Source organism: Bombyx mori, chromosome 16 (assembly GCF_030269925.1).
Source record: "Bombyx mori chromosome 16, ASM3026992v2".
NCBI classification, from domain to species: Eukaryota; Metazoa; Arthropoda; class Insecta; order Lepidoptera; family Bombycidae; genus Bombyx; species Bombyx mori.
The window spans coordinates 1,628,155-1,655,329 of record NC_085122.1 but is presented as its reverse complement, the minus strand read 5'-3'; the positions used below and the strand labels follow the sequence as shown (position 1 = coordinate 1,655,329).

General features: G+C 40.9%; 1 protein-coding gene across 1 annotated transcript in view; it reads right to left on the bottom strand.

The window, feature by feature from the left end:
- Window positions 1-1,009: 1,009 nt before the first annotated feature.
- The window catches only part of LOC101744996 (cholesterol transporter ABCA5), a 66,228-nt gene continuing 40,062 nt past the window's right edge, over window positions 1,010-27,175 (bottom strand). The window contains exons 21-36 of the mRNA XM_012692814.4: window positions 26,410-26,755; window positions 25,196-25,382; window positions 23,754-23,870; window positions 22,736-22,955; window positions 21,890-21,977; window positions 20,676-20,844; window positions 19,908-20,099; window positions 18,666-18,884; window positions 17,725-17,885; window positions 16,169-16,376; window positions 14,896-14,987; window positions 14,471-14,561; window positions 13,655-13,736; window positions 12,613-12,733; window positions 11,489-11,652; window positions 1,010-10,583 (exon numbers count right to left, since the gene is read on the bottom strand). Coding sequence (XP_012548268.1) covers window positions 10,471-10,583; window positions 11,489-11,652; window positions 12,613-12,733; window positions 13,655-13,736; window positions 14,471-14,561; window positions 14,896-14,987; window positions 16,169-16,376; window positions 17,725-17,885; window positions 18,666-18,884; window positions 19,908-20,099; window positions 20,676-20,844; window positions 21,890-21,977; window positions 22,736-22,955; window positions 23,754-23,870; window positions 25,196-25,382; window positions 26,410-26,755 — 2,570 coding nt within the window. The 3' untranslated portion in view covers window positions 1,010-10,470. The remainder of the gene's footprint in view (window positions 10,584-11,488; window positions 11,653-12,612; window positions 12,734-13,654; window positions 13,737-14,470; window positions 14,562-14,895; window positions 14,988-16,168; window positions 16,377-17,724; window positions 17,886-18,665; window positions 18,885-19,907; window positions 20,100-20,675; window positions 20,845-21,889; window positions 21,978-22,735; window positions 22,956-23,753; window positions 23,871-25,195; window positions 25,383-26,409; window positions 26,756-27,175) is intronic.

Genomic DNA, 27,175 nt, shown 5'->3' with positions numbered 1-27,175 from the left:
CCACCCGTTTTGTGCGGGGAGGGACCCAGACGAGGGGTGGCGTGCTCTGCACGCTCACCCGCAATAGGAAGCCGGGTGATGGTAGACCGCGTTCCCCCGACCGCTCTGGGGGAAGGTGTAACGCGGCGCCATCAAAGCGGGCTCTCGGCCCGCTGAACGAGGGAACCGGTGGTCGTTTCGCTGGCGGCCACCGGTCCGGCGTCCGTGGGACGGTGGGATGGATGTAATGTGCTCTGCGTCAACCCTGTCCCGCCGTTTCAATAGCCCCGACTGGGCTCTGGCCCGGTCCGAGGTAGGGCGCCGGTTGTGAGCGGCAGGAGTTTTTAGTGAGGTTCAACTCCCACATACCCCACCTGCCGCGCGGGTGGGGATCCGGCGATTTTCTCCTGTGGAAAAAAAAAAAAAAAAAAAAAAACCTTGACCTTAGATGTGAGATTCTCTGTCCGTATTATTCTCTATTCTCTATCTGTAAAGTGATGTCTTTGTCTTAAATCCTTCATTTTTACTGTTCGATTAGAATTGAGCTTTTATGCGTGTGTACAATAACAGAATTCGATAGTTGGTAATTTCAATAATTGACTCTAGATTTCGTTTGGACTCGAATTTTTAATTAAATTTTCTTTAAATGCGCCGACGAACAATTTTTTTTATTTTTATTTTTTATTGCTTAGATGTATGGACGAGCTCACAGCCCACCTGGTGTTAAGTGGTTACTGGAGTCCATAGACATCTACGACGTAAATGCGCCACCCATCTTGAGATATAAGTTCTAAGGTCTCAGTATAGTTACAACGGCTTCCCGCCCTTCGAACCGAAACGCATTACTGCTTCCTGATTATGGAAGAGTGAAGATGTCTCTGTCTGAGCTGTCATCCTTTGGTCCTGCACAATCTCTTTGCACGACTACCCACTATACGCCCACTATGTCAAAAAATAATTAAGTTTCCTACTTACATTTATAATGACATGATTAAATGGGTTTCATTTGAATAAATTAAAAATGCATTGCTCGCGTCGGACACTTTTATTCTGTTCAACAAATTAATTGACTACAATTCACTAATAAATAAATTACGACTAACATTACAAACGTGACGTAAAACTTTCCTTTTGAAATTATTTAAATCTAAAACATGATGATACACACAAAAACAAAAAAAAAAACAAAAAAAAAACGATTCGGAAATTTGATCTGGAAAAAAAAAACAACCACAAAATGTACATTTGAATTTTAAAGTTGTTATGTACTAAACGCAGTCCACAATGATTCATTCCATGATGACCTGGAACTTGACTTAGTCAGTAAGTATCTACAGTCGGCATCATTGCGCCATTTTGAGAAGGCGGCGCGACATGAGAACCCTCTTGTCGTGGCCGCTGGAAACTACATACCCGATCCTGTAGACCGAATGGTAAACAGTCGACGTCGCCCAAAACACGTCATTACGGATCCTCCCGAACCATTAACGGTGCTGCTTTTAGGTACCTTAAGCACCGGTCACCGTCCTCGTCAAACCCGTCGCTTGCGACGAAGGGCTCGGCGAGTAAATTAACCCTTAACAGAGCCCACTGATTTTCTCGCCGGATCTTCTCAGTGGGTCGCGCGGGATCCGGTGGTAGATTCTACGAAGCACTAGGGCCTAGGGCCAGTGTTAGCTCGCGGTTCGAGCCCCGTGAGCCCACCTATACATCAAGGCGAAGCTGAAATAGCCTCTCAAGGCTATCGGGATAGGTAGGGAAAAAACAGCAATTATTTTATATTATGAATCATAATAGATTATAGCTTTCTTCTTACGAGTGTGCTTGCTCTTTGACTAAATATTTGCAAAATTCAGAACATTAGAAATGCGATTTAATTGTTGTAAGTCGTATCGTTGTGTTGTAAAACAAAAACCGCGCCGTGACTACAATATATAGGTAGTTCTGACGTATTATCACAGACGTACATACATGTAAATTATATAAGACCCGTCGGTGTTATGTCAACAAAGCTGTCGTTAAAACATCTTTTATGTTAAAACTCTATTTGTGGATTAATAGGTTTATTGGCATAAAGGAATCGAGCTAAGGTAGATATATAATTGATGAAACTAGAGGTCCCGCAGTAGTCTAAATTCGACTATAATTAATTGGAATTGTAAGTTTGTTTGTATTTTATACTTCTATAATCACAAGTTTCGCCAAGGCTACACTATAAAAAAATATTAATAAAGACAAACAATATTTAATCTATTCTCGATTTGACCACAGACGTCAAGAACAAAAGTTTGACAGTAAATTGTATGCATGCGTGTGTGCGTCAAATACATGGTATGTAGTGTGTGTAATGTTTTCTTTATTGATTTAATGTATCTTTTATGCATTATTTTAAAAACATATCAGCATTGTGCACTTCTTCTCTATATTCGCTATAAGCGTGGAAAATTTCATACTCCTCCGTTTACGCAATTTTCGTAAAAAGGGATACAAAGTTTTTGCTTCACGTATTAATATATAGATGCCATTCTTAATTAGATTTAGAATTTGTAATCGAATAATATCGAGAGATAATATTGAAGACAAATGTTTAACCGACATTTGTCTTTGCAATTAAAGGTGCGTTTTGTTTGGTATTAACATCAACAAACAGATGTTCGATGTTTCGATGTTTTTAATTGAACTTCAATTAAGTTTAACGTTCCTTTTGGGGGACGGGAGAAAACAGTTTTATCTTAAAGGACATAGGCAAGTCGCTGTTAAATCCTTCTGTTTGTAAACCACCAAGGAATATTTTACACTAACTACCACAGATTACCAAAGTCCCTGGATTTTTTTCTAATGAAATACGTACTCAACAAATGTTCACGATTGACTTCCAGGGTGAAGGAATAACATCGTGTAATAAAAATGAAACCCGCAAAATTATAATTTGCGTAATTACTGGTGGTAGGACCTCTTGTGAGTCCGCGCGGGTGGGTACCACCGCCCTGCCTATTTCTGCCGTGAAGCAGTAATGCGTTTCGGTTTGAAGGGTGGGGCAGCCGTTGTGACTATACTGAGACCTTAGAACTATATCTCAAGGTGTGTGGCGCATTTACGTTGTAGATGTCTATGGGCTCCAGTAACCACTTAACATCAGGTGGGCTGTGAGCTCGTCCACACATCTAAGAAATAAAAAAATAAAAAAAATACCAAACTAGTTAACCATAGTGTCCTTGAGAAATGTATGTTTAACTCTTGTCGTTACGTGTTTGCACATAACGTGCTCACCTCAACATTACACAATACTTTATTGATTAAACTTACAAATGTTCATTGAATTGTTTAAATATCCTATATTTTAATTTCGCACCTGTGCTCATATCTAGTTCAGTAATGAATCGCATTTTTCGTGTGTGCGTGTGTATATCTTTTTTTCAAAATATAAACTCACACATCTATACGTCCTATTTCTAGAGTGGAAGAGGTCGGTTTATACTATACTGAGACCTTAGAACTTATATCTCTAGGTGTATGGCGCATTTACGTCATAAATGTCTATGGGTTCCAGTAACCACTTAACACCAGGTGGGCTGAGCTCGTCCACCCAACAAAGCAATAAAAAAAAAAACACGAAATGAATACGCTGCAAAAAGCAACACGCAATGTACTTAAAAGTATACCGGGCGGTATTAGGTAAATTGTAAAACTACCGTCAAACGCTTACACTGGTCGTTTGATTATTGTTTCAGAACAGACGCATGTGTATAAATAAAGGCAATTAACGATAATTAAAATCCATTCGAAAACAAGGGCATTCGCGTTTTAATTCCACGCCAGACAGGGACACACGATATTTTGTACAATGACTTCGACGTACACTGCTGTTTCTAGAATAGAATTTAAAAAAAAAATGCATTTCGGATACAGACATAAAAAAAAATCAGGACTGCATTTAGTACATGACCAATCTTTTTCGTTTACGCATATCGAAAAATGAAATGTAACATAAACAACAAAATAAATAAATAAAACTAATGTGATATCGTTTTTGGAACGAAGTTCCTTATCGCGCGCTGTGAAAGGGGGCTAGACGGAAAAAATTCTTACGAAAAGTTGTCACGACACTTTTTAGATCCGTCATTCTGACCAATCAACGTGTAGGCGCTTATCGCGTGACATTGCTCGTATCCGATTGGTCCGCGTAATGAGTACAGTTTCTCGAGATAGCGTTTCAACAATAGTAATTTAGTTCATAGTATTGTTTTTTTCTTCTTCATAATGCCGTAATTTATTATTATAACTTAAAAAAAAATTTCAATTCCTTCACTAATTAATCGAAAGGAACTTCGTTCCATCCGGGTGTCCCTTGACACCTCTGAAGTTTTTTTATAAAATTAGAATATAAATAATTAGCAGTGATTCTCAACCTTTTTTTGTTGCGGCACATATTTAACGATTTCAAAATTTGGCGGCACACAAAAAAAAAAAGATAAAAATTATTTACTTACTACAACACACTGCATAAATAGTTTATCAAAAAAGTTTTAATATACGAAATAAACTAAAATATACTATAAATTTTTTTTTGTGGATTTAAATATATATTCATGTTTAAAATATACTTCTTTTAAAATGATATAATTTAATAATATTAACGTTATTATATATTCGCAAAATTTGGCGGCACACTTTTGAAATTTGGCGTCACACAAAAGTGCCGCGGAACAGTGGTTGAGAATCACCGAGTGTAATAAACAAAACGTTCAATTCGGTAAACAACACATTACCTGACAGTGAAAAGAAAAATACACAAAAATCCGACACATTTTCGAACAGAAACATTATTAATTTTTATTTATTATACATAGTTGTAGATCAAACATTTTTCAATAAGTAACCTTTTTTTTCTTATAGTTCGCATTTTATCGAACGATGATACTAAAAACTAGCAAAATTTCATTATAATCAACAAACAATTCTCTCACTGTGTGTAAGTACTTTTTTTTTTTTTGTCAAAAGAAATTTTATAAATTTTCCCGTCCTTAAAACTAGTTTCCGCATCAAACAGTTCGGTGCCTTTATAATAACGATACTTCTTTTTTTTTTTTGTATTCAACTTGCTCGCGTGTATATCAATCTTATTTCTTATGCGTAACAGTTTATTTTCGCTCACCATTCTTTGTACGTTATAACGTTTTACAGTTGAAAGCTACATATTTTCAAGTTTATAGTTAAAATAAGTAACGGAATCTGAGGCAATTTATCCATTCAATATACAGATAAAATTTTGAGACCCGAATATGAATAAATCAATATGAAAAGTGTTCAAAAAAAAAAATTTTTTTTATTGCCCTTGTAGGCAGACGAGCATACGGCCCACCTGGTGGTGAGCGGTTACCGTCGCCCATGGACTTCAGCAATGCCAGGGGTAGAGCCAAGCCGCTGCCTACCGCTTAATACTCTCCACAAGCCTCTTTTGAAGAAGGACATGTCATAGCGCTCGGAAAACACCCTGGAGGGGAGCTCATTCCATAGCCGGATGGTGCTTGGCAAAAAAGACCTCTGGAAACGCACTGTCGATGAACGCAGCGGTTCCAGGTAATATGGAATATGGATGATGAATATAATATGGAATATGCATGAATATAATATGGATGAACTCTGCTCCGATGGCGGAAGGTGCGATGATAAAAAGGAGATGAAGGGATCATCTCTAATAATTCCTCAGAGCATTCCAACTTATTTTTTTAATCGATTCACAATTTCGCGACAAATTACTAGCAGATTTGCAAATTTTATTATTGATGGCGGTAAAGTCGTTATGGATTTAAAAGCATCGAAGGAGATCTGTGTGAAGAAAAAAAATGGTGCGCATGCAACTTGGTGCACGTGTAAGAAGCGAAACTTCTTTTGCGGTGTGTAGTATTGTGGTTTTCTTCATTTTTCATTCCTAAATCAAATTTCTCTTGTAATAGGGAATGCTGTATATAAGAAAAACGACCTAGCTGGCTTTATCTTTTCCCTCGATCCACGGTCGAGAGGTTCGCGAGACGCTCAGTCTATTTTCACACTCTGACTCATCCAAAATTGTATCTTTTCTTTCCAGCCATAACGAATCTGTCGCGAGTTAAATTTTATTCTCAACGCGCTCAAAGAAGTTTCACTTCAAAAACTTCTGCAATTCTTCTTCTTCTTGACGAAGTACTGCAGAACTTTGGTCTTGTAGAGCTCGAAGAAGATTTTAAGCTTCTGATTTAAGACAGATACGAGGAGAACGATGTTACGATTTGTGACAACGAAAGCAAACTTCTCACGCCGGTCATGTTAAGGGGTTCTGTATGTCAAGCACGAAAATCTATTGAAAACCCAGGTTAATCCCAGGTTCAAGTTGAACTATGAACTTATTAAAGCTTCAGTCTTGAACTGGCAGCGCGGGTTGGGATCGAGTTATAGAATCTAGAGAAAAAGAATGACTGTGGTACAAGTATCAAGAGATATCGGTTCAAGTGCGTAACATAAATACGTCTCAAAAATCGAGTAAGTACCTGAGCATCAAGCACGAAAATCTATCGAATTCGTAATGTAAATGTATCGAGTCTTCGATACGAAAACGGATCGTTACATTAGACGGTAGTACTCGATAGCCAGCCAGCCTTCGAGATTTACGTTACCGTATGTCAAAACAGTTTTCGTGCTCTCGATTATGAGTTTCGAGTTTCGAGAACGTGACGACTCGATTGCGAAACGATAGTAAGTTCATTCGTGCTGCTGAAATTAATTCCACTTACGGTCGGTAGGGGGCGCTGTTTAAATCCTATACAATTTTGTTTCTAGATAACGATACGAATATGTTTTCGACATTCCCGACCCTGCGGAAAGAATAGAAAGCAGTCGACGTCGCCCCAAACACGTCATTTCGGATCCTCCCGATCCACTAACGGTGCTTTTAGTTACCTCAAGCACCGGTTACCGTTCTCTTCGAACCCGTCGCTTGCGACGAAGGGCTCGACGAGTAAATTAACCCACAGACACAGCCCACTGAGTTTCTCGCCGGATCTTCTCAGTGGGTCGCGTTTCCGATCCAGTGGTAGATTCTGCGAAGCACGGCTCTTGCTAGGGTTCGTGTTAGCAACGTCGTCAGCTCCGTGAGCTCACCTACTAGTTAAGGTTCCGCTGAAATAGCCTCTCAAGGCTATCAGCTTAGGTAGAAAAAAAAAACAAAAAAAAAAGTTTTCGATAGAGCATCAGAGCGGCCAGCACGCATGGTGCTGGCCTCTCTGATGCCCATTGATGTTACAACATACCGGAATGATAGCTTTGCGTCAGAAATGGTACCTATCCGCGCGTTGCTTAAGACTTGACACCATTAAAAACAGCTGCAAAGGAAAATCGCCCTAAAATCCTTATGATATACAATAACGGTTTCGTTGAACACATAAAGTATCAGAATTATAAAGAGTTCACCGACCCTCGTGTTAACGTTGACTAGAAAATAATCACAAAAAATTTTAAAGAAACCTTTGAGAAATAATCTCGTCGTAAGCTAAGAATGTGGCTCCACTAAAGTTACACCTTATTAAAAAGACTTAACTATTTAATTGTCTTGCACCGTTAGACCGGACATAAGTCGACCGACTCCGAAATAACGAAACTCAAAATATTGTGGTTTTTTTTTAAACACACATAAATAATCTATGTCGAAGAGTTCTTCTTCCGAAAGTGTGTTTTGAAAGAAAAAACTTCTGAATAGATTCAATAGATTATCTTCAATTAATGAGTAGAAATACTAAATATTTCTTGCGACACGTTAAATTAGTGAATCTATTCAGAAAGGTAAAATATTTTGATACAGCTTTGACGATATAAAACTTAGAAAGACCAACAATAAGATCAGTTGTATTGAATAAAATTATATAACATTATAAAAAGAAATCGTTACAAAAATGATTAAAACATTCATACCGTCAAAATTATCAAACAATAATGAATTACAAACTTTTTAGGAGTCCTTTTCCGGATAACCGAGTCAGGATACGGACTCAAGCTATATTATTTCACATCACTACGTAATTGTCTGTCAACTATCTGGTGTAGGGCTGTGTTTGAGGTTGTTAATTTAATAAATTTTTTTAAAAGGCATTACGCAAAAGAAGTCTTTGCTTGACGCACCGTCAATGTCAGTTTGACATGTTACAAACCACAGTGCAGTAAACAATAAGTTGGTTCAACTAGATTGCGATGAAAATTAAATAAATAAAATAAATCACGCACGGTCATCCGGCCCTATTAGGATTCTCTGTGTAATAACCACTGAGAAACATACTTATATACGTTTAAATATATATCATCTATATGTCGGAGACGGTCATTAGTTTGGTAGCTAAATGAAACGCAGCACGATTCCCGAGAGATGGCAGCACGATTGCGGTATCGTTGGAACTCGGCTAACTTCGTGCTACGACAGAGCCTAGCCAATGGAGGCGCGTAGACGCCATCACACTTATCAACCAGCGTTCTTGAAGAGCGGCGCCTCCGTCCTAAGAACTCATTCGTTTTCGTTTGCTAGCGTCAAGAGAAGATTTCTAAATTGTTCTAAGACAACAAACGTGATTGGTGTACTCAATATTTCTCTTGGCTCGATCACCCTATTCGCCCCTACGATATCTGACGATAGTGTTAATAATTGTGGCTTCTCCGAAATATATATACAGATGATATTCGCTTATACCCTCTAAATGTATAAACATATTTAACTGTACGTGTGGTTTCACTAAATCTGCTTAGAACACCCTTGCATTATTACTGCTACACATTGACGATGCATACAAACACTTATAAATTTATTTTTATGACACAGTTTTATCTTTTGAAATCTTAAAGAAATACTTCGAAATCTCTACTGCCCGTCCTGCGGGGTAATTCTTTGTAATTGCAACCGCAACTGGACGCAAATTACAATTTACCAGACCACAATATTGGTTCAAGGTACTTACGCGCAAGAATTATACAGTGCCTAATTAACAACTAAATCCAGTTGTTGCAATGCTAATTGGAGACAATTGTAGAATTGGAAGTTCTCTACAATTTAGTTATTATTATTCTCTTAAATTTTGGAATTTTGGTCCATAATCGACACCGTAATATTAATTGTTATTGTTTTGTATTACATACACGTACAACTCTTTTTAAATATATTTCAATTGAAATAGGCTTTCAAGTGTGAGCTCATTATTATATCATCGTTGTATATTTATAGCCTTTAAACTCATTACTTTAGTCTAGTTCGTACAAAAATTATGGAAGTTTTAAAAAATGTGTTCTAAAAAGCTTTTAGAAAATCTACTCTATCTCTACAATTCTCTCCAAAAACGATCAAAATAAGTAGCATCGCATTATTTTCCGTCCTGCTCGCACGCTTCGCAGTAATACAGCGTGAGAGCAGGACGGATCTAGTCAAAGTCAAACAACATTTACGGGTTTCGTTCTTAGAAACACAATCACATCCTAACTTACACCGGTAATCTATGGTAGACGTCCACATGCGAAAATAAAGGCAATCAATTTATTAATTTATTTTTTAATCTCACTGAGAGAGCAGTGCTACAAATTGATTAGTTACCAAACACTTGTAGTACGGGAATAGTGCTAATCACTGTCCTCTTCAACATTACTTCTCAATATATGCATTATTTTATGCATCATACGGCTTTAACTGCGAGATGATGATGCTGAGATTCATTTGAGATACAAGGTAGATCTTACTCCTTTGAGGAGTATCTAAATAGCGCTTTAGAGCAGCGCGTCATGAACTGCCTTACCTCCAAACGACTGACACTTACTTCTCAATACGGAATGTAGCTTTTCTTGCTACAAGCTTTGCTGCATCTGTGCTTCCGAACAAAGGCCAGAGTGGAGGCCCACGACTTCCAGACCACACTAAGAATTCCTATTTGAATAACTCAAAATGGTAACGAATATTTTAAATCATTATTGTCATTATGTTTCTCGGCGTTTACTTTCGCATGTGGGAATTAAAAAAGCTTTTAAAAAAATCTAGTAATGTAACTAGTCAAGGTTGTGTAAAAAGCGTTTTTTTTTTAATTATAATTTTTTTTTCGTTTATCTTACAACGTTTCTTCACTTATTCATAGAGCGCGTATTCGTATACTGCACTTTTTACTTGGACCAAATTATTATATATTTCACCGTTAAAAAAAAACGTAGTCAAACATCTGTCATTTGTTTATACTGTGACATAAAATGTAGCGACATCTCTTTGTGATTACGTGAAAGAAAGTTTCAATCAGATAATTCCCTTGATTTGATTCGGTAGTTTTATTTAAAGTAATTTATCAAATGTTTTTTTTAACGCCTATAAATTTGTTATTGAAACTTTAACAAAACCATTTCTAACAAACGTTTGGCAAATATAATAAGTGAACCAATAGCCAACAAAACTTTGGATCCAAGTGAAATGTGCAGTTAATGTTGGACCAGTGTCAGCACGCGCTAGTGATCTTGGTCTAGGGTTTCCACGTTCTCCGATTGCGCAAACTTGAGGAACACCTGCTCGAGGGTTGTCTGACTGAAGCTGTACTCGACTATGTTCAGTTTCTCTTTAGCTGTAGAAAACATATAAAAAGTCAGACCTGCTTAGGTGTATATATAGTACAGTCCCCGGCAATAAATACCGCACATCGACCTTTGGATAGAGACAATCGGCTAATTACGTTTTCGTAGAGCGCTATCTCTGTCGCACGAAACAGTAACAGTCCGAAACACTGATGCACTTGAACAACGACTGAAATACGTTACGTATGGTAGTAGTAGTATAAGTATCGAGTAGTAAGTAGTAGCCAGAGTTTACAGACGCTACATCACCAAGCCGACGCCCACATTAAGAGTAGCGTACAGTGAAATAAGATTAATTTTAATATTACATTACTTTGTGTGAAAGACGATATGCGTAAGAAGGGAGTGAGCGAAGATATGGTATATGATAGAGGAGTATGGAAGGAGAAAACGTGTTGCGCTGACCCCAGGTGACTGGGAGGGCAGGAGAATGATAATGATGATTATTAGTGTGAGATTAAAGTTTAGACGAATACCCTTTGGGAACGCGAGCTGAGACTAGCCAATTGCAAATCAAAATAATTCTAATTGTAATCCCTGAATATGTGGTGGTGGAGTTCAACTCTAACACTCGGAGCAGGCTAAGGGACCCCGGCAACCGTAAACCGTGTAACCTAACCCATGCATCATCAGCTCGCCGAGTTTCTCGCCGGATCTTCTCAGCGGGTCACGATTCCGATCCGGTAGTAGATTCATTCGCGAAACTATGAGTTGAATATGCTATGAATTGTTAGGTCTCCTTCGGAGGCGCTTGGGCAGCTGTTAGCAAATCCCGCCCCTCCTGGCTGAGCCTTTGTTCATCCATTTGTCCTGGTGAAACTGGAAAGGCCTCCGGGCCACGAGTAATCCTTTAATAATAAAAAAGAAATGGTGGTGGAGTGTACTGGCGCCGTACCGTCCTCGATCTGCTGGAAGCAGCGCGCGAGGCTGGAGACCGCGGACTGCGGCACGGAGAACACGAGCCGCTCCGCGAAGCTCTCCTCCAGCACGGCCGCCGGGAACAGCTCGCCCACTAGCGCGATGGCGGCCTCCGCGCTCGCCCCGCCGCCAGACTCAGACCTGCGTGGTCAAGGTCAGAATATCAGCCCTCAGAGGCATGGCATACGGACCCTAATGATGTGTGACGCGGAACTCAGCCAAGCCTTTTTTTATTGCTTAGATGGGTGGACGAGCTCACATTCCACCTGGTGTTAAGTGGTTACTAGAGCCCATAGACATCTACGACGTAAATGCGCCACTCCCATTGAGATATAAGTTCTAAGATCTCAGTATAGTTACAACGGCCGCCCCGCCCTTCAAACCGAAACGCATTATTGTTTCATGGCGGAAATAGGCAGAGTGGTGGTACCTACCCGCGCGGACTCACATGAGGTTCTACAACCAGTAAAATGTTGAAGGTTAGGTTATCATTGTTCTCGGAGGCATGGCAAACGGCCCACTTAATGATGTGTGACGCAGGATTCAGCCAAACCTAATCGTTAAATCTCAGACTAACAAGACTACTTGTACAAGGCTCACTCAGTTATATAAAGATAAGTGTGAAATTTTATAGTCTCAGACGATAACAGGTCATAATCATCATCAGGATCATAATGTTGTCAAGTTTTTCCGGAATACCCGGCTTCTGATTAAACCGTTGATTCAACAGTGTAAGCCTTTCACCTTTTTTTGTTCTTTTTCTTCCCACCTGTGCTGATGATAGCCTTGAGAGGCTAATTCAGCTTCTCCTTGACGTGTAGATGAGCTCACGCGGCTCAAACCGGGAGTGTTGCTAACACTGGCCCTAGCAAGAGCAGTGCTTCACAGAATCTACCACCGGATCGGAAACGCAACCCACTGAGAAGATCCGGCGAGAAACTCAGTGGACTCTGTCTGTGGGTTAATTTACTCGCCGAGTAGGGACCGACAGGCTCGGTGAGGACGGTGACCGGCCTTTTACCCTGAGACTTCAGGTCAAAGAGAAGTAGGAAACCGTGTATGTGGACTAGAGCACAGAGGCCAATGGAACGCCGATGGTACCTGTGGTGTCGGTGCCTGACGAGGGGCGGGGTGCCGGCCACCAGTGGCGTGTGTATGGACGCGTCCACCACCTCCACCTCCCCGTCGAGCTCCACGCTCCCAGACACGGACACCGACCCCCCTGGAATATTCAATACACAATACTCAATCTACAACTAGCTAGGAATGACGTTTGATGATGTTTCGTAGCATGGGTCTAGGCTTCGATGACGCGACACGATTTGTACTGGTGGTAGGACCTCTTGTGACTCCGCACGAGTAAGTACCACTACCCTGCCTATTTCTGCCGTAAAGAAGTAAAGCGTTTCGGTTTGAAGGGTGGGGCAGCCGTTGTAACTATACTTGAGACCTTATATCTCAAGGTGGGTGGCGCATTTACGTCGTAGATGTCTATGGGCTTCAGTAACTACTTAACACCAGGTGAGCTCGTCCACCCATTTAAGCTATAAAAAAAAAACATAGTTGGACAAGAGATCTGATGAAGAATTGACGCCGTTTCTCGCTCATCATTTCAGGAACCGTTCACTGTCGAAGACCTTACCACTGATATGATGATGAAAAAGACATGAGAAAACAAAAGACCGGTGCAATTTAAAATTTCCGTCACTAAATAACTTAATACAGTTGGAGACTTCACAGTTCGATGTGGTGAATGCCAATGGTCTCCGTGCCCTCTCTACGACAACCAGTCTAATCTATATATATATAAATATTAATTGCTGTTCGTTAGTCTCGCTAAAACTCGAGAACGGCTAGACCGATTTGGCTAATTTTGGTCTTGAATTATTCGTGGAAGTCCAGAGAAGGTTTAAAAGGTAGATAAATATGAAAATGGTCGGAATTAAATAAATAAAAAAAAACATTTTGTTTTACCTTTCATGTGTCCCCTGTCGGACATATTCTTTTGTTTTATTTTAAGTTTATTTTATACAAATGTTTAGGTTTTTTATTTATCGATTGAGGCATTACGAAGTCTGCCGGGTCAGCTAGTCGTGTACTAAATAATAATTCTGTCCTGATCTATCTTCAAAATAAGCTTTACCTTCATCAGCTTCTCCGAGCGAAGGTGAATTCTCCGCAGACCTCAGCGGCGAAGGCGACATCGACATGTCCCCCTCCATCATCTGCAAAGCACTTGTATTTGTAGACAATTTTTTTAATGAAATACGTACTTAATAAATGTTCACGATTGACTTCCACGGTGGAGGAATAACATCGTGTAATAAAAATCAAACCTGAAAAAATGATAATTTGCGTAATTACTGGTGGTAGGGCCTCTTGTGAGTTCGCACGGGTAGGTACCACCGCCCTGGCTATTTTTGCGGTGAAGCAGTAATGCGTTTCGGTTTGAAGGGTGGGGCAGCCGTTGTAACTATACTTGAGACCTTAGAACTTATATCTCAAGGTGGGTGGCGCATTTACGTTATAGATGTCTATGGGCTCCATTAACCACTTAACACCAGGTGTGCTGTGAGATCGTCCACCCATCTAAGCAATAAAAAAAAACAGTCAAACTCTGATGGTAGTAATATTGGTAGGGGAATGCCCGGGGACCGCCAAGATTGTGTGCAAGTCAAGCAAGACTTAACCCATAGACACAGCCCACTGAGTTTCTAGTCAGATCTCCTCCGTCGCGATTCTGATTGAATGGTAAATTCAGCAAAGCACTGCTCTTGCTAACAATTTTTCCGGGCGTAGTTTACCAGCGACTCGAGAAAACTCATATCTCAAGGTAGATGGCGGCATTTACGTTGTAGATGTCTATGGGCTCCGGTAACCCCTTAACACCAGTTGGGCTGTGAGCCCGTCCACCCATCTATGCAATAATAAATATAAATAATTATATCAATTAACATACCGTTGATTTCTGATTGGTCTGCCCTATCTTCATCTCCAGCGTGTACCCGGCTCCGTATAGATTCTTCAAGTGTTGCGTTGAACCGATACACCTAAAGACGATCTCAATCAGCAAAACAAACAGATGAATCACCAAATTTTTTTGTGCTTTGAGATTATTATTTTTTTGATTTTTCTTTAATGTATTAAACCACTGCTATTTTTTAAATGTAATGTAAATATTTTGCTGATCCATAAACCCTAAATCAGAATTTACAGGAAAGGTTCACGCAAAGGCCTGATCAATATCAATGACCTAAATCTGATGAGACTAGAGATATTTTGCGCCAATCAGACAGACCTAGGCAGCAAGAAGATGTAGCAGAAGCTTCAAATCTGCTAAACTTTAAAGAGTGTATATAAAGAAGTTTGCTCAGGAACCCTTACCTCAAACTCCCCTTAACCATGATCCCAACTCTGGAACATAATGCATCAGCCTCTTCCATGGAATGTGTCGTTAGTATGGCACCTTTCTTACCCTGATACAAAAAATTGAAAGGTTTGAAATGTCTATAAAAAAAGTATTAATAGTTAAAACTTCAGAAATAAAGTTAAATCACATCTTCAAAGTGGTATAAATCGATAAACACCGACTGCACGCATGAAAAAGTGTCACGTTCCGCCCGAGCCTGAGCGTGCGAGCGAGAGCGCGGAACAAGCGATAGAGAGGCACGATCGACCCAAGTGTTGGCTTGTGACACATTTATCTCTTTTCTCGCGTGACGTCACAGCTAACAGAATAGTTCTGCTACTGACGTTATCACGTAAAACTATCGTCCGTAAGGCGACTTTACAGACAACCAATTAACTTTTTATATCACGAAAAGCATGTATTATGTGATTTGAATCCATTTGTCTAACATGAATCTTTAACATACAATTGCCATGGATGGAGAAAAAAAAAACAAAATAATTTATTACAATAAAATCCGTCCAACTCGAACAAATAAATTAATTAATTTTAACAATATTTGCTGTGTGTATGTGCATTACTATAATTCTCATGTTGTATTTGTTATTTTAGTAATGTGTTATTTGTTCTACACACACTCATCACTTTTAATTATTATTCTCATAATCCTCTCGCAGGCTCTGCTGGAAGAGATTTCTTAAAGAAATAAGCAGCGCCTTTGTACATAATTTTCCTATTACTCTGTACTATGTCATCTTTTCTGTGTGTATATAAATAAATAAAAATATATAAATTTAATCTGAGAGGGTCGTTTCCTGGGAGTATACCAGTGAAGTCTCTAAGTCCGTAATGTGCAATGCAATGTATACAGACATCACAATTAAGGTCACTATTGACTATCGAATTTTGTACGCTATACACTGCAGTTTTACCATTGCTTAGATGGGCAGACGAGCTTATAGCCCACCTGGCGTTGAATGGTGTCCAGAGCCCATGGACATGAGCAACACTGATGCAGCTACATTGAGACATGCGTTCTAAGTGCCAGTTTTATAGTGGAACCGCTGCCCCAAATCCTCAAGCCGAAGCGCATTACTGCTTCACGGCAGAAATAGGCAGGATTGTGGTACCTATCCATACGGACTCACAAAACAGCCTACCACCAGTAGGTTTTTGATTTTTAATACCCGATGCTATTCCTTCATTACGGTAGTTATTCGTGAGGGTGACCAATTGGCCCTAACCCACCTGGAAGCTGGCAAGAATGGTGTCCCATAGGAATCTCTTGCTCCTCGGGTCCATCCCGGTGGAGGGCTCGTCTAGCAGCACCACGCGTGGTGCACCCACCATGGCCAAAGCAAAGGACAGCTTACGACGAGTTCCCCCGGAGCATTCCTCCGCGTTCTTACCGGCGTGCTCTGCTATTTGAAGACCGTTTAGGTATGCGTCCACGATCCTGCAACCATAATCGATCTATTCAGGAATTGCTGATGGAGTGAAGGAGCATTGGCCTATATCCGATGGAAATAATTTAGGCTGATGAATGGCTGAGCGCTTCTTTTGTACTGTACGTAAAGTACTGGAATGGAGACCTTGTTCTGGACGTCGCAACTTGGACCAATGAGATGGATCAACGACCTGAACAAAATTACTGGTAGGGATTGGATGCAAAAGGCAAGAGACCGAAAAGAATGGAGTGCATATGAAGAAATCTAGTCAGCATTGGGTAGATACAGGATGAAAAAAGGGCTTGTTTTCAGCTTCTTTAAGAAGAGAAGTGCTTTTTTGATTGCTTAGATGGGTGGACGAGCTCACAGCCCACCTGGTGTTAAGTGTTTACGAGAGCCCGTAGAAATCCACAACGTAAATGCGCCACCCACCTTAAGATAAGTTCTAAGTTCTCAGTATAGTTACAACGGCTGCCCCACCCTTCAAACCGAAACGCATTACTGCTTCACGGCAGAAATAGGCAGGGCGGTGGTACTTACTCGTACGGACTCACAAGAGGCCCTACCAGCAGTACCTAATTACGCAAATTATAATTTTGCGGAATGAAGTCCTTCAGGATATTGCCACTTTGTTGGCTGAACTTGGTACTAACACTCTGACTATCTATGCCATGCCATGGAGCTTTCATATCTTCTATTCTAGTGCTGTTAGATTTGATGTTTGGGCGAAAGAATTAATTAGTTCAATTCTAGTTGTCTATTGGCTATAGCTATAGCTTAATGTGGATCATAGCTTGCGAAGTATCTGGCTTAACTATGGCAAAAAAAAACTGATGACTGTTTGTCTTTGAGTGTTGGTACCGAGGTCTGTCAACGAAGAATGGAGAGAAGCATGCTCAAAATAAAAGAAAAAGTAAGAGGGGAAGGCCCTCGACACGCTGGGAGGACGAAATAAAAAAAGCAGCTGGCACAGAGTTGTGGCAATTAGCACAGGATAGAGAGAAGTGGTCATCATTGGAGGAGGCCTTTACCCAACCTGGGGACCTTGCTAGTAATTAAACATAGTGTTATAGTATAAATAAATTTAGCAAATTAAGAAGCAATGTAGCAAGATCAAATAAAGGTTTTTTTTTTACTAGCGACCCGCCCTCGCTTCGCTTCGGAAACTGTAATTTATTATTGATTTCACCACTATTTAATGGATGTTATTATACATATAAACCTTCCTCTTCAATCACTGTATCTATTAAAAAAAACGCATCAAAACCGTTGCGTAGTTTTAAAGATTTAAGCATACATAGGGACAGATATAGGGACAGAGAAAGCGACTTTGTTTTATACTATGTAGTGATTTACCGGGGTATGTCCTGGTTGCTGACCCCCCGGATGGCGGCGTAGCACTCGATGTGCTCCCGGATGGTGACGTTCTTCCACAGCGCGTCGTGCTGCGGACAGTAGCCCAGCATGCGGAACGCTGACGCTTGGGAATCCCTTATGTCTTGACTACCAAGCATTACCTATACAGAAGATATCACAGAGATAATAATACGGTATAAGACTTTGGTACAATTAAAAGAGAAGGTATGTGTGTATGTAGAACCGCTAGCCCGATTGATGTAAGGGCGATTTTTTCCGCCTATCTATTCGCTGGAAGCCTAAGGAACTATTTCAGTTACGTGTAGATAGTTGCTAATAGATAGTGAGCTCACGGGTTCAACTTGAGAGAATTTGCTAACACTAGCCCTGGGAAGGGCAGTGCTTCGCAGAGCTATCTAGTATATAGATATCTAGTATAGTTATCTAGTATTTTTTTATCTTTTTTTTTCATATTAACTATTTTTTATAGCCACATTCAAAATGATTATACATCATAAAGATCAGCGTATGTACTTAAGATATGTACTTACGTATAAATAAATGGATCATCTACGATTATATTAAGGCATAGGTTAGTGTTTTTTTATTGCATAGTTAGCTGGACGAGCTCACAACCCACCTGTTGTTAAGCGGTTACCGGCGCCCAAAGACATCTACAACGTAAATGCCGCCGCCCACCTTGAGATATGAGTTCTAACGTCCCAGTACAGTTACAACGGCTGCCACACACTACAAACCGAAACGCATTACTGCTTCATGGCAGTGTGTTAAAAAAAGTTGATTTTAAAAAGGACTGATTAGAAGAAGTATGTTTGGGATATTAGACCAATATTGTTGTAGTTCTTGAACTTTACAGCAGCCTATACAGCCTTGGAGTATGGACAGCAACAATGGACCTTTGAAATACATAATAAACTCACCGTTCCACAAGTAGGTCTCTCTTCGGCAGTAATAATCTTCATTGTAGTGGTTTTCCCGGCTCCGTTATGGCCCAAGAGCCCGAACACCTCCCCTCCCTCCACGGCCAAGCTCAGCCTCGCCAGGCCGGTCCTCCGAGACCGCCGCGTGGGACTCTTGCTGTCACCAAAGCAGCCCCCACCGTCCTCCGTACCGCGCACTTTGTACTCTTTCCGAAGGTTCTAGGGATCGGGGGGAAAGTATCGTGGTGAAGAATACCGGATGTGATGCTTTTTCCACTGATTTTGTGATTATCATGTGGCGGGTATCCATCATAGAACACAAGATATTTGACAGATGCCTGAAACTCGCTTACGATATTTCCAAGATAAGCTCACATATGAGGCCGTCCGCGCAAAAGTGGCCTAAGCTTTCCATAGTTAGTATGGAGGCAATTAGATTTGAATTTTCATGAATTTGAATTTGAGTAGGCAAAAAAACAATAGGCGCAAAAATATTTCTTACAAAGCCATCAGTTATCTATGGGTCAAACTATGGATAGGCCGGTTTTGCATTAAAATTTATTATATTTTAAATAAATTCCATTATACATCATATAAGCTTGAATATAAAAAAATGTGGGTTAAGCCACTTTTTTTACCATAAAATAATTTTTTCTTACACAATTTAAATTGAAATTTATTATAATAATTTCTTTTCTATTTTTTAGTTGAATTTAAATTTTTTCAATATTTTTTTTCTAAATTTTTTTTAAATGTTGAATTGTCGTCGGTTCTTAATAAGTATACCAAATTTCGAGTTCGGGGTCAAAATCATGTTCAAAGATTCCGTTATAAACATACATACGTCTGAAGTTAAAAAAAAAAAACAAAATGTGTGCAATTCACACGTGGTAGAAGTGAAACCTTCCAAAATTAAAATACAATTATCCTAAACGTCTTAAGTATATGTAAAATTTTGTCATTAGTAAATAATTGTAAGGTAGCGCCCTCTGTGAATTGATATTTTAATTTCACGTATAATCCTAAATTAAAATTCACTACAAGAGCTTTCATACACACGTTAGTATTAAAAAATCTCACAGATGGCGCTGTATTAAATAGTATGTATATTTCTGTCTCATTCTTTGCTGGCTTCATCCTACACATTTTTGTATTTGTGTCTCTTACCTGTCGTTTTTTCCGTTGCATCCGGTTTGAAATCACAACGATTCTAAAGAAGTTTTCACTTCAAAAACAGCTTACATGAACAAGTAAGGGTGGCATGTTGTTCTGGTTGCTGGCGAGTATGTTGGCGACCCGTCGTCTCTCTCGCTTGACGTCACCGTCCTCGCCCCCCTCCGTGCCGTACGCCGCCTCCTCGCCCCCCGCGCCCGCCGCCCCTACCCCCGCGCCGCTCACGCTCCCCGCTCTCGTCTCGGAGCGCTTGCGACTTCTCTGTCAACATAAATCTATAATGAAAACATATTCCTTAACTCTGTACAAAAGTCTACAAGAATTAACTTGATTATAGCCTCGGCACGGGTGGATTATTTAAGGCACCTCACGTGAATTCCGACACCAAGTCGTCGTGGCCTAACGGATAAGACGTCCGGTGCATTCGTGTTGAAGCGATGCAACGGTGTTCGAATCCCTCAGGCGGGTTCAAATTTTTCTAATGAAATACGCACTCAACAAATGTTCACGATTGACTTGCACGGTGAAGGAATATCGTCGTGTAATAAAAATCAAACCCGCAAAATTATAATTTGCGTAATCACTGATGGTAGGACCTCTTGTGAGTCCGCACAGATAGGTACTACCATCCTGCCTATTTCTGCCGTGAAGCAGTAATGCTTTTGAAGGGTGGCGCAGCCGTTGTACTGTTAAAAGTTTGACCTTACAACTTATGTCTCAAGGTGGGTGGCGACATTTATGCTGTCGGTGGCTCCGGTAACCACTTAGCATCAGGTGGCCCGTGAGTTCATTCACCCATTTAAGCAATAAAAAAAAGAAGTCCGAAAATCTAGTTACAAAGGCCGCGATTCCCCCAGTCTTGAGCTTGTCGGCGGCGAGGAGTGCGGCCCCGCAGAGCGGCACGTGTAGCAGCATGGCGGCGATCAGCACCCACACCTCCGCCGTGAAGTAGCTGCCCAGGGTGGGGGTAGTGCACACCCCCCGGAGGTTGCACGTCACATATACCCTGTGCAGGTTTTTTTTGAAGTGAAACTTCTTTAGAATCGTTGTGATTTCAAACTTGATGAAACAAAATGAAACGAAACGAAAAAATAAGTCCATAGAGACACAAACATATAAATGTATAGGATTCAACCGGCGAGAGAATGAGATAGAACACATTATACGTGAAGTTAAAATATCAATTCACAGAGGGCGCTACCTCATACTATAAAAGATGATTTACAATTATTTTTATTTTTTTTTATTGCCCTTGTAGGCAGACGTGCATATGGCCCACCTGATGGTGAGTGGTTACCGTCGCCCATGGACTTCAGCAATGCCAGGGGCAGAGCCAAGCCGCTACCTACTGCTTAATACTTTCCACAAGCATCGTTTGAAGAAGGACATGTCATAGCGCTCGGAAGCAGCACACTCCCGCTCACGGGACTTTCAAATATTACTTTTATATTAGGGTAGGTATTTTATGATCTTTTTGCCACGTACCATCCGGCTTTGGAATGAGCTCCCCTCCGCGGTGTTTCCCGAGTGTTATGACATGTCCTTCTTCAAACGAGGCTGGTGGAGAACATTAAACGGTAGGCAGCGGCTTGGCTCCGTCGGCGTTGCTGAAGTCCATTGGCAAAGGTAGCCACTTACCATCAGTTCGTATGCTCGTCTGCCTTCACGGGTAATAAAAAAAAATAGGTGCTCATTTGAGACTTGAGGTCTAACAGCTGTCCTGTGAGATCTTCCACGGAGTGGGGAATTTGCCTCAAGTCTTTGTCAGATACCTTCTGTTCTTCGATGAAGTGTGTTCATCACAGTATTACGAGGGCTCTCAGTTTCCTTTGCACTTGGTGATAGAAACACTGGTCTCTAATGGATATTTTTCATAATACGCAATTTTTCTTCAATATTAATTTGTTTTCTTTTTCTTTGCGACATTTTGAAAGTTTCACGAATAACTCCACAAAGTTTTGGTGCGTCTTGTGTATAGATAAGTAATAAACTTATTTATTATAAAAAAAAGAACACAATATTCCTAACATGGATATTTTTGTGTCACTGACCTGTCGACATAGTACATGATGGCGTACGGTATGTACATGACGTCCAGGAAGCTGAACACCAGGTGAAGGTAGAACGCGATGTCGCTGCCTGTAAGGGACTGAATATTAAGAATATTCTCATAAGCACAGTGGATGGTAACATATACAAAAAAAAAATTGGCTGTCTGTAAAATCGGCTTACGGACGATAGTTTTACGCGATAACGTCAGTAGCATAACTATTCGAACTGCTAGCTGTGACGTCACGCGAGAATAGAGAATAATGTGTCACAAGCCAACGCTTGGGCTGATCGTGTTTTTTTATCGCTTGCACGTTCAGGCACAAAACATTAAAAAGAAAAAAAAATCTTTTGGGGTATTTCCCAGTATACTTGAAATGGGACCATGGTCAGAGTGTTTTAATGACAAAGTCTCTTCGTTAATCAAACCTTGGCCTTCTCAAGCTCCATCATCTATGGCGCTGGTGCAAGTTAGGGTCACGGTACACCCTAGCGGCCTATATATTCCCAAGAGGGGTTCTAAATTAAGGCAAATAAAAAGTAAGAGGATAAACCTAAAATATACTGGGTACCTAATATATTACTGTTGGTAGGACCTCTTGCGAGTCCGCACGGGTAGGTACCACCACCCTGTCTATTCTGTCGTGAAACAGTAATGCGTTTCGGTTTGAAGGGCGGGGTAGCCGTTGTACTGTTAAAAATGAGAGCCTTACAACTCATGTGTCGAGGTGGGTGGTGGCATTTACGTTCTAGATGTTTATGGGCTCTGCTAACCACTTAAGACCAGGTGGGACGAGAGAGGACCCGTCTAAGCAAAAAAACTCTATTGATTAGCCAAACCAGCTCACCCCATTTAAAGGTGTCGAGAACAGCGACCAAGATGAACGGGATGACTCCGACCCAGGTCGTGATGTTCGGCATGATGCTCTGGGCGGAGTCCATCTTGTCGAATATGTACGAGAGGCACGTATTGAACAGTATGGCGGAGGGACTGTACAGCAGCAGTAGACCGCACAGCATCGTGATGGCCGAGCCGTTAGTCAGGCTCGGGATGTCGTTCAGGATCACCTGTTATCATGTTCAAAATTCGAGGTTTTGTCGAAATGATTAACGTCATTCCGGTAGCTTTTTTTTTCCTACCTAAGCTGATAGCCTTGAGAGGCTATTTCAGCGTAACCTTAACTAGTAGGTGAGCTCACGGGGCTCAAACCTGACGACGTTCCTAACACTAACCCTAGCAAGAGCCGTGCCTCGCAGAATCTACCACCGGATCGGAAACGCGACCCACTGAGAAGATCCGGCGAGAAACTCAGTGGGCTGTGTCTGTGGGTTAGTTTACTCGTCGAGCCCTTCGTTGCAAGCGACGGTTTCGACGAGAACGATGACCAGTGCTTGAGGTACCTAAAACACCTTTAGTGAATCGGGAGCATTCGAAATGACGTGCTTGGGGCGACGTCGACTGCTTTCCATTCTGTTCGCAGGATCGGGAATGTAGTTACCGGCGGCCACGACGAGCTGGTTCTCGTGTCGTACCGCTTTGTCGAAGTGGTTCCGGTAGCTTTAGAATGAAATTGAATCAGACTGGTGCTGTAGTAAAAGGCCGTGTTGCGTCGAGGGTTGTCAATTCGATTCCCACATCGGGCATACATTCGTATGATGAAAAGGTTTATTTCATCATATGCGTGTCATTTATTTATTATTACATACAGATATCATTTATTTACTATGGTACTCATTCACGTTCAAATAGGCTGTTTCGTTCACAACTAAAAAACATTGGGCTTGTTTTCGACGCTTTTTTCCTGTCACCGAGTGAATGATTCAAATCACTAAATCCTTGATTTCCTCAGCATTCCCATGACTCACCAGAATCAGGACGCCGACGCTAGTGATGATCATGATGATGATGAGTATCGTGAAGTAAGTGAGGAAGTACATGCTCATCGAGAGGCCGTTGACGCGAAGTTGATTCTTTGCTTTGATCTGTAACAAACGCACAAGACTTTTGGGCTATTTCGATTACACGAATATCTTGGCGCACATGATATACACTCATCCACATGGACGGTGCTATGCAACAGAGCGCCACTCAATTAACAGTCATGATAACGCCCTTATTTTGTGTTTTCTCGGGTCGTGGACATAATTAAAACCTAGTGGGCTCAACACGAACGAATGGGCACCAAAACTGTAAAATATTCGAATTCGTCGGTAATTATGGACCGACCACTTGGTCAAAATGGTAGGGACTGGATGCGAAAGTCAAGAGACCAAAAAGATAGGATGGACTCCTATCTTTTGAATGAAGAGACCTACCCTCAGCTTTAGAGACGGGTTAAAGAAGAGAATTGAATGACAAGAGAAAATACAAAATTAAACTGTAAAGTTAGTTTTAGTGATGGCAACACTGCAAGTTCACTACAGTAGGATAAAGCACGTTGGAATGCGTTGAACACAAACCAATCAAACATTCCTTTCGTAACTTCATATCTATTTGATGTTTAATAACATATTTCAAGTTTTATTCCCATTGTTTTTTCACACTATTCCCAACACTACAAATGTCTTAGTAAATTGAATGAGGATGATGCCATGCCTCAAAATCATCATATAACAGCATGTGTTGTTAGCTCATTATGTCGGTACCAAAGCAATAAGATTAAATGGAATTATCCCAGATAAACTCCGAAATATGGTATAGGTACGTCTGAAGGTAGTTTTGTATTATACTTGTACCTAAGCTGGTTTTTATCACCGTCCCGCCTATTTCTTTCGCGAAACAGTTATGCCTTATACATTGTAAGTGGGACTTGAACTCATGTCTCAATGCTCCAATAAACTCTTTACCAATCGATCCGATATCAAGTGTTTGTCTATGGCGGTCCATGAGTTAGTGCATCTACTTCCACAATTATTTAATAAAAAAAAACTAGTCATGAGAACTGGGATGTACACTCAAGAGGTATAAGGTCAAAATAAGTCAGAGCGGAATTTCTATTTGATAATTTTGGTCAACATCAGAGGGAAGTTTTAATTTTACAATTAACTAGCTTGGTTTGAGCTATGAAGATAGCGCAGAACAATCAGAAGAATCGGATAACGGAGCAGGATAATGAAGAAAGAAAACAGAAACCGGAAAGAGTTGTTAGTGAGTTCGTATTGTGTTCTTGATCATTGACGTCACTATACAAAATAGTGCGCTCTCTGTCTAGCATATATTCAAACATAGAGTTTTAAACTTCTAGAAAGAATTAAAATTTTCATTAATAGTTCAGGTGTCTTTTGTACTTTAGGAGACGGCACGTTACCTCCCGGTCGTAGACGATGTCGACAGCCAGGGTCACTGGTACCAGCGCGAAGATCATGCCGACGAACACAGCGCAGATGACGTTGCCCAAATTGAACTCTTCCTGCTGCTCTGTCTGCTGGAACGGATGGGCCATCACTTCTATTGGTTTGAAGTGGTGCTCCAGCCCCGATGCTGACATTAGGGCCCTGCGTGAACAACAATTAAGGTGTCGTTAGTTGTTGATATGAAGCTAAGCCTCTCCTCCTCGCTTCAGTTTCCTCAATGCTGAAGGTTGTGACCACCTCCTCGCAATAAGAGTTTATTGTGAATCACTCTACGCAATTTGTTTCTATCTGCCGCTGAGTGTAGAGCATCTTGGACTGTGGTGACGAGAGTAGTGCGGATCTGGTAAGTTCAACGTGTCGGGCTTCTAACCTCGTAGTATTTTTCCGTTCACTTTACATAAGCTAAACCAATATTACAATAAATTATTCGTTTTGACCCGTAAACGGAAACCTATTATTGCTCCTCGGAAGAAATGGGCAGGACCTTACCGAAAGAATAAAAGAATGCATAATGGGACAATATTATATTATTGGTGGTAGAATGGGTTGTGAGTCCGCACGGGTAGGTACCACCGCCCTGCCTATTTCTGCCGTGAAGCAGAAATGCGTTTCGGTTTGAAGTTTTTTTTCTACTTATGCCGATAGCCTTGAAAGACTAATATCAGCTTTATTCCAGCGTGTAGATGAGCTCACGGGGCTTAAACCGGAATTGTTGCTAACACTGGCCCTAGCAAGATCAGTGCTTCGCTGAATTTACCACCTGATCGGAAGCACGACCCACTGAAAAGATGCAGCGAGAAACTCAGTGGGCTCGGTTTGAAGGCTGAAGCAGTTGTTGTGCTGTAAAACTGAACCTTGAGCTCATGCTTCAAGTTGGGTGGCGCCATTGGCGTGGTTAATGTCTTCGGTACTAGACTTCGGTACCCACTTAAGATCAGACAGTGGCATCACAAAACCTACTTTTTTATTAAATTTTTTGTCGTTGTAAGCTTGAGCCCACGGCCTATCTGATGGTGAATGGTTACCGTCGCTCGTGGCAGTCAGCAATCCCTGGACACAGTCAAGCCGCAGCCTATCGCGAACTTTAAAGACTTCTGCTATTTTAATACTGCTGTTTGTAACTTTGTGTAACAAAGCCTGATGTTGAATAGTAAACTTTATGACTCACCTATAGAGACTGTTGTCCAGCAAATTGATGATTATCGGCAAACTGTGCGTGTAAGTTGTGTTATAATACGCCATGACCTTCCCATATGGATTTAAGCTCTCCTTCAGACTAAACGCCCCAAAGTTCTCCATGTCTAGTAGACTTGAGAAGTTTCCATCGAAGTCCACTATAGGGTGAGCTCCGAGGATCTCTAGCGATTCTTTGAAGTCTTCTCTCAAAGTATTCTGTTCGCTATGCAGCGCTATGGGGGTCTTGTTGAAATAGGCATCTGGGCCCAAAGTCAGTGGCTGCATTCGGAAGAAGACTATTTGTCGTGACTTCATGTAAAGACCGAGGGCACAGGATACTGGGAACAAGCGACAAATGGTGTCAAGTATGATTTATCAACGGGTTTATTGCTAATTTTTTTTCACACATTTTACTGGTGTTAGGACCTCTTGTGAGTCCACACGGGTACGTACCACCACCCTGCCTATTTCTGCCGTGAAGCAGTAATGCGTTTCGGTTTGAAGGGTGGGGTAGCCGTTGTAACTATACTGAGATCTTAGAACTTATATCTCAAGGTGGGTGGCGCATTTATGTTGTAGATGTCTATGGGCCCCAGTAACCACTTAACACCGGGTGGGCTGTGAGCTCGTCCACCCATCTAAGCAATAAAAAAAACCATGATGCTCATGAAGATCAGCAGCTTCACGATCAAACCACCATTTTTAAACTCAAGTCGAAGAGGAGGTGAGGGCTAAAGTTTATCAATGATACCAATAAT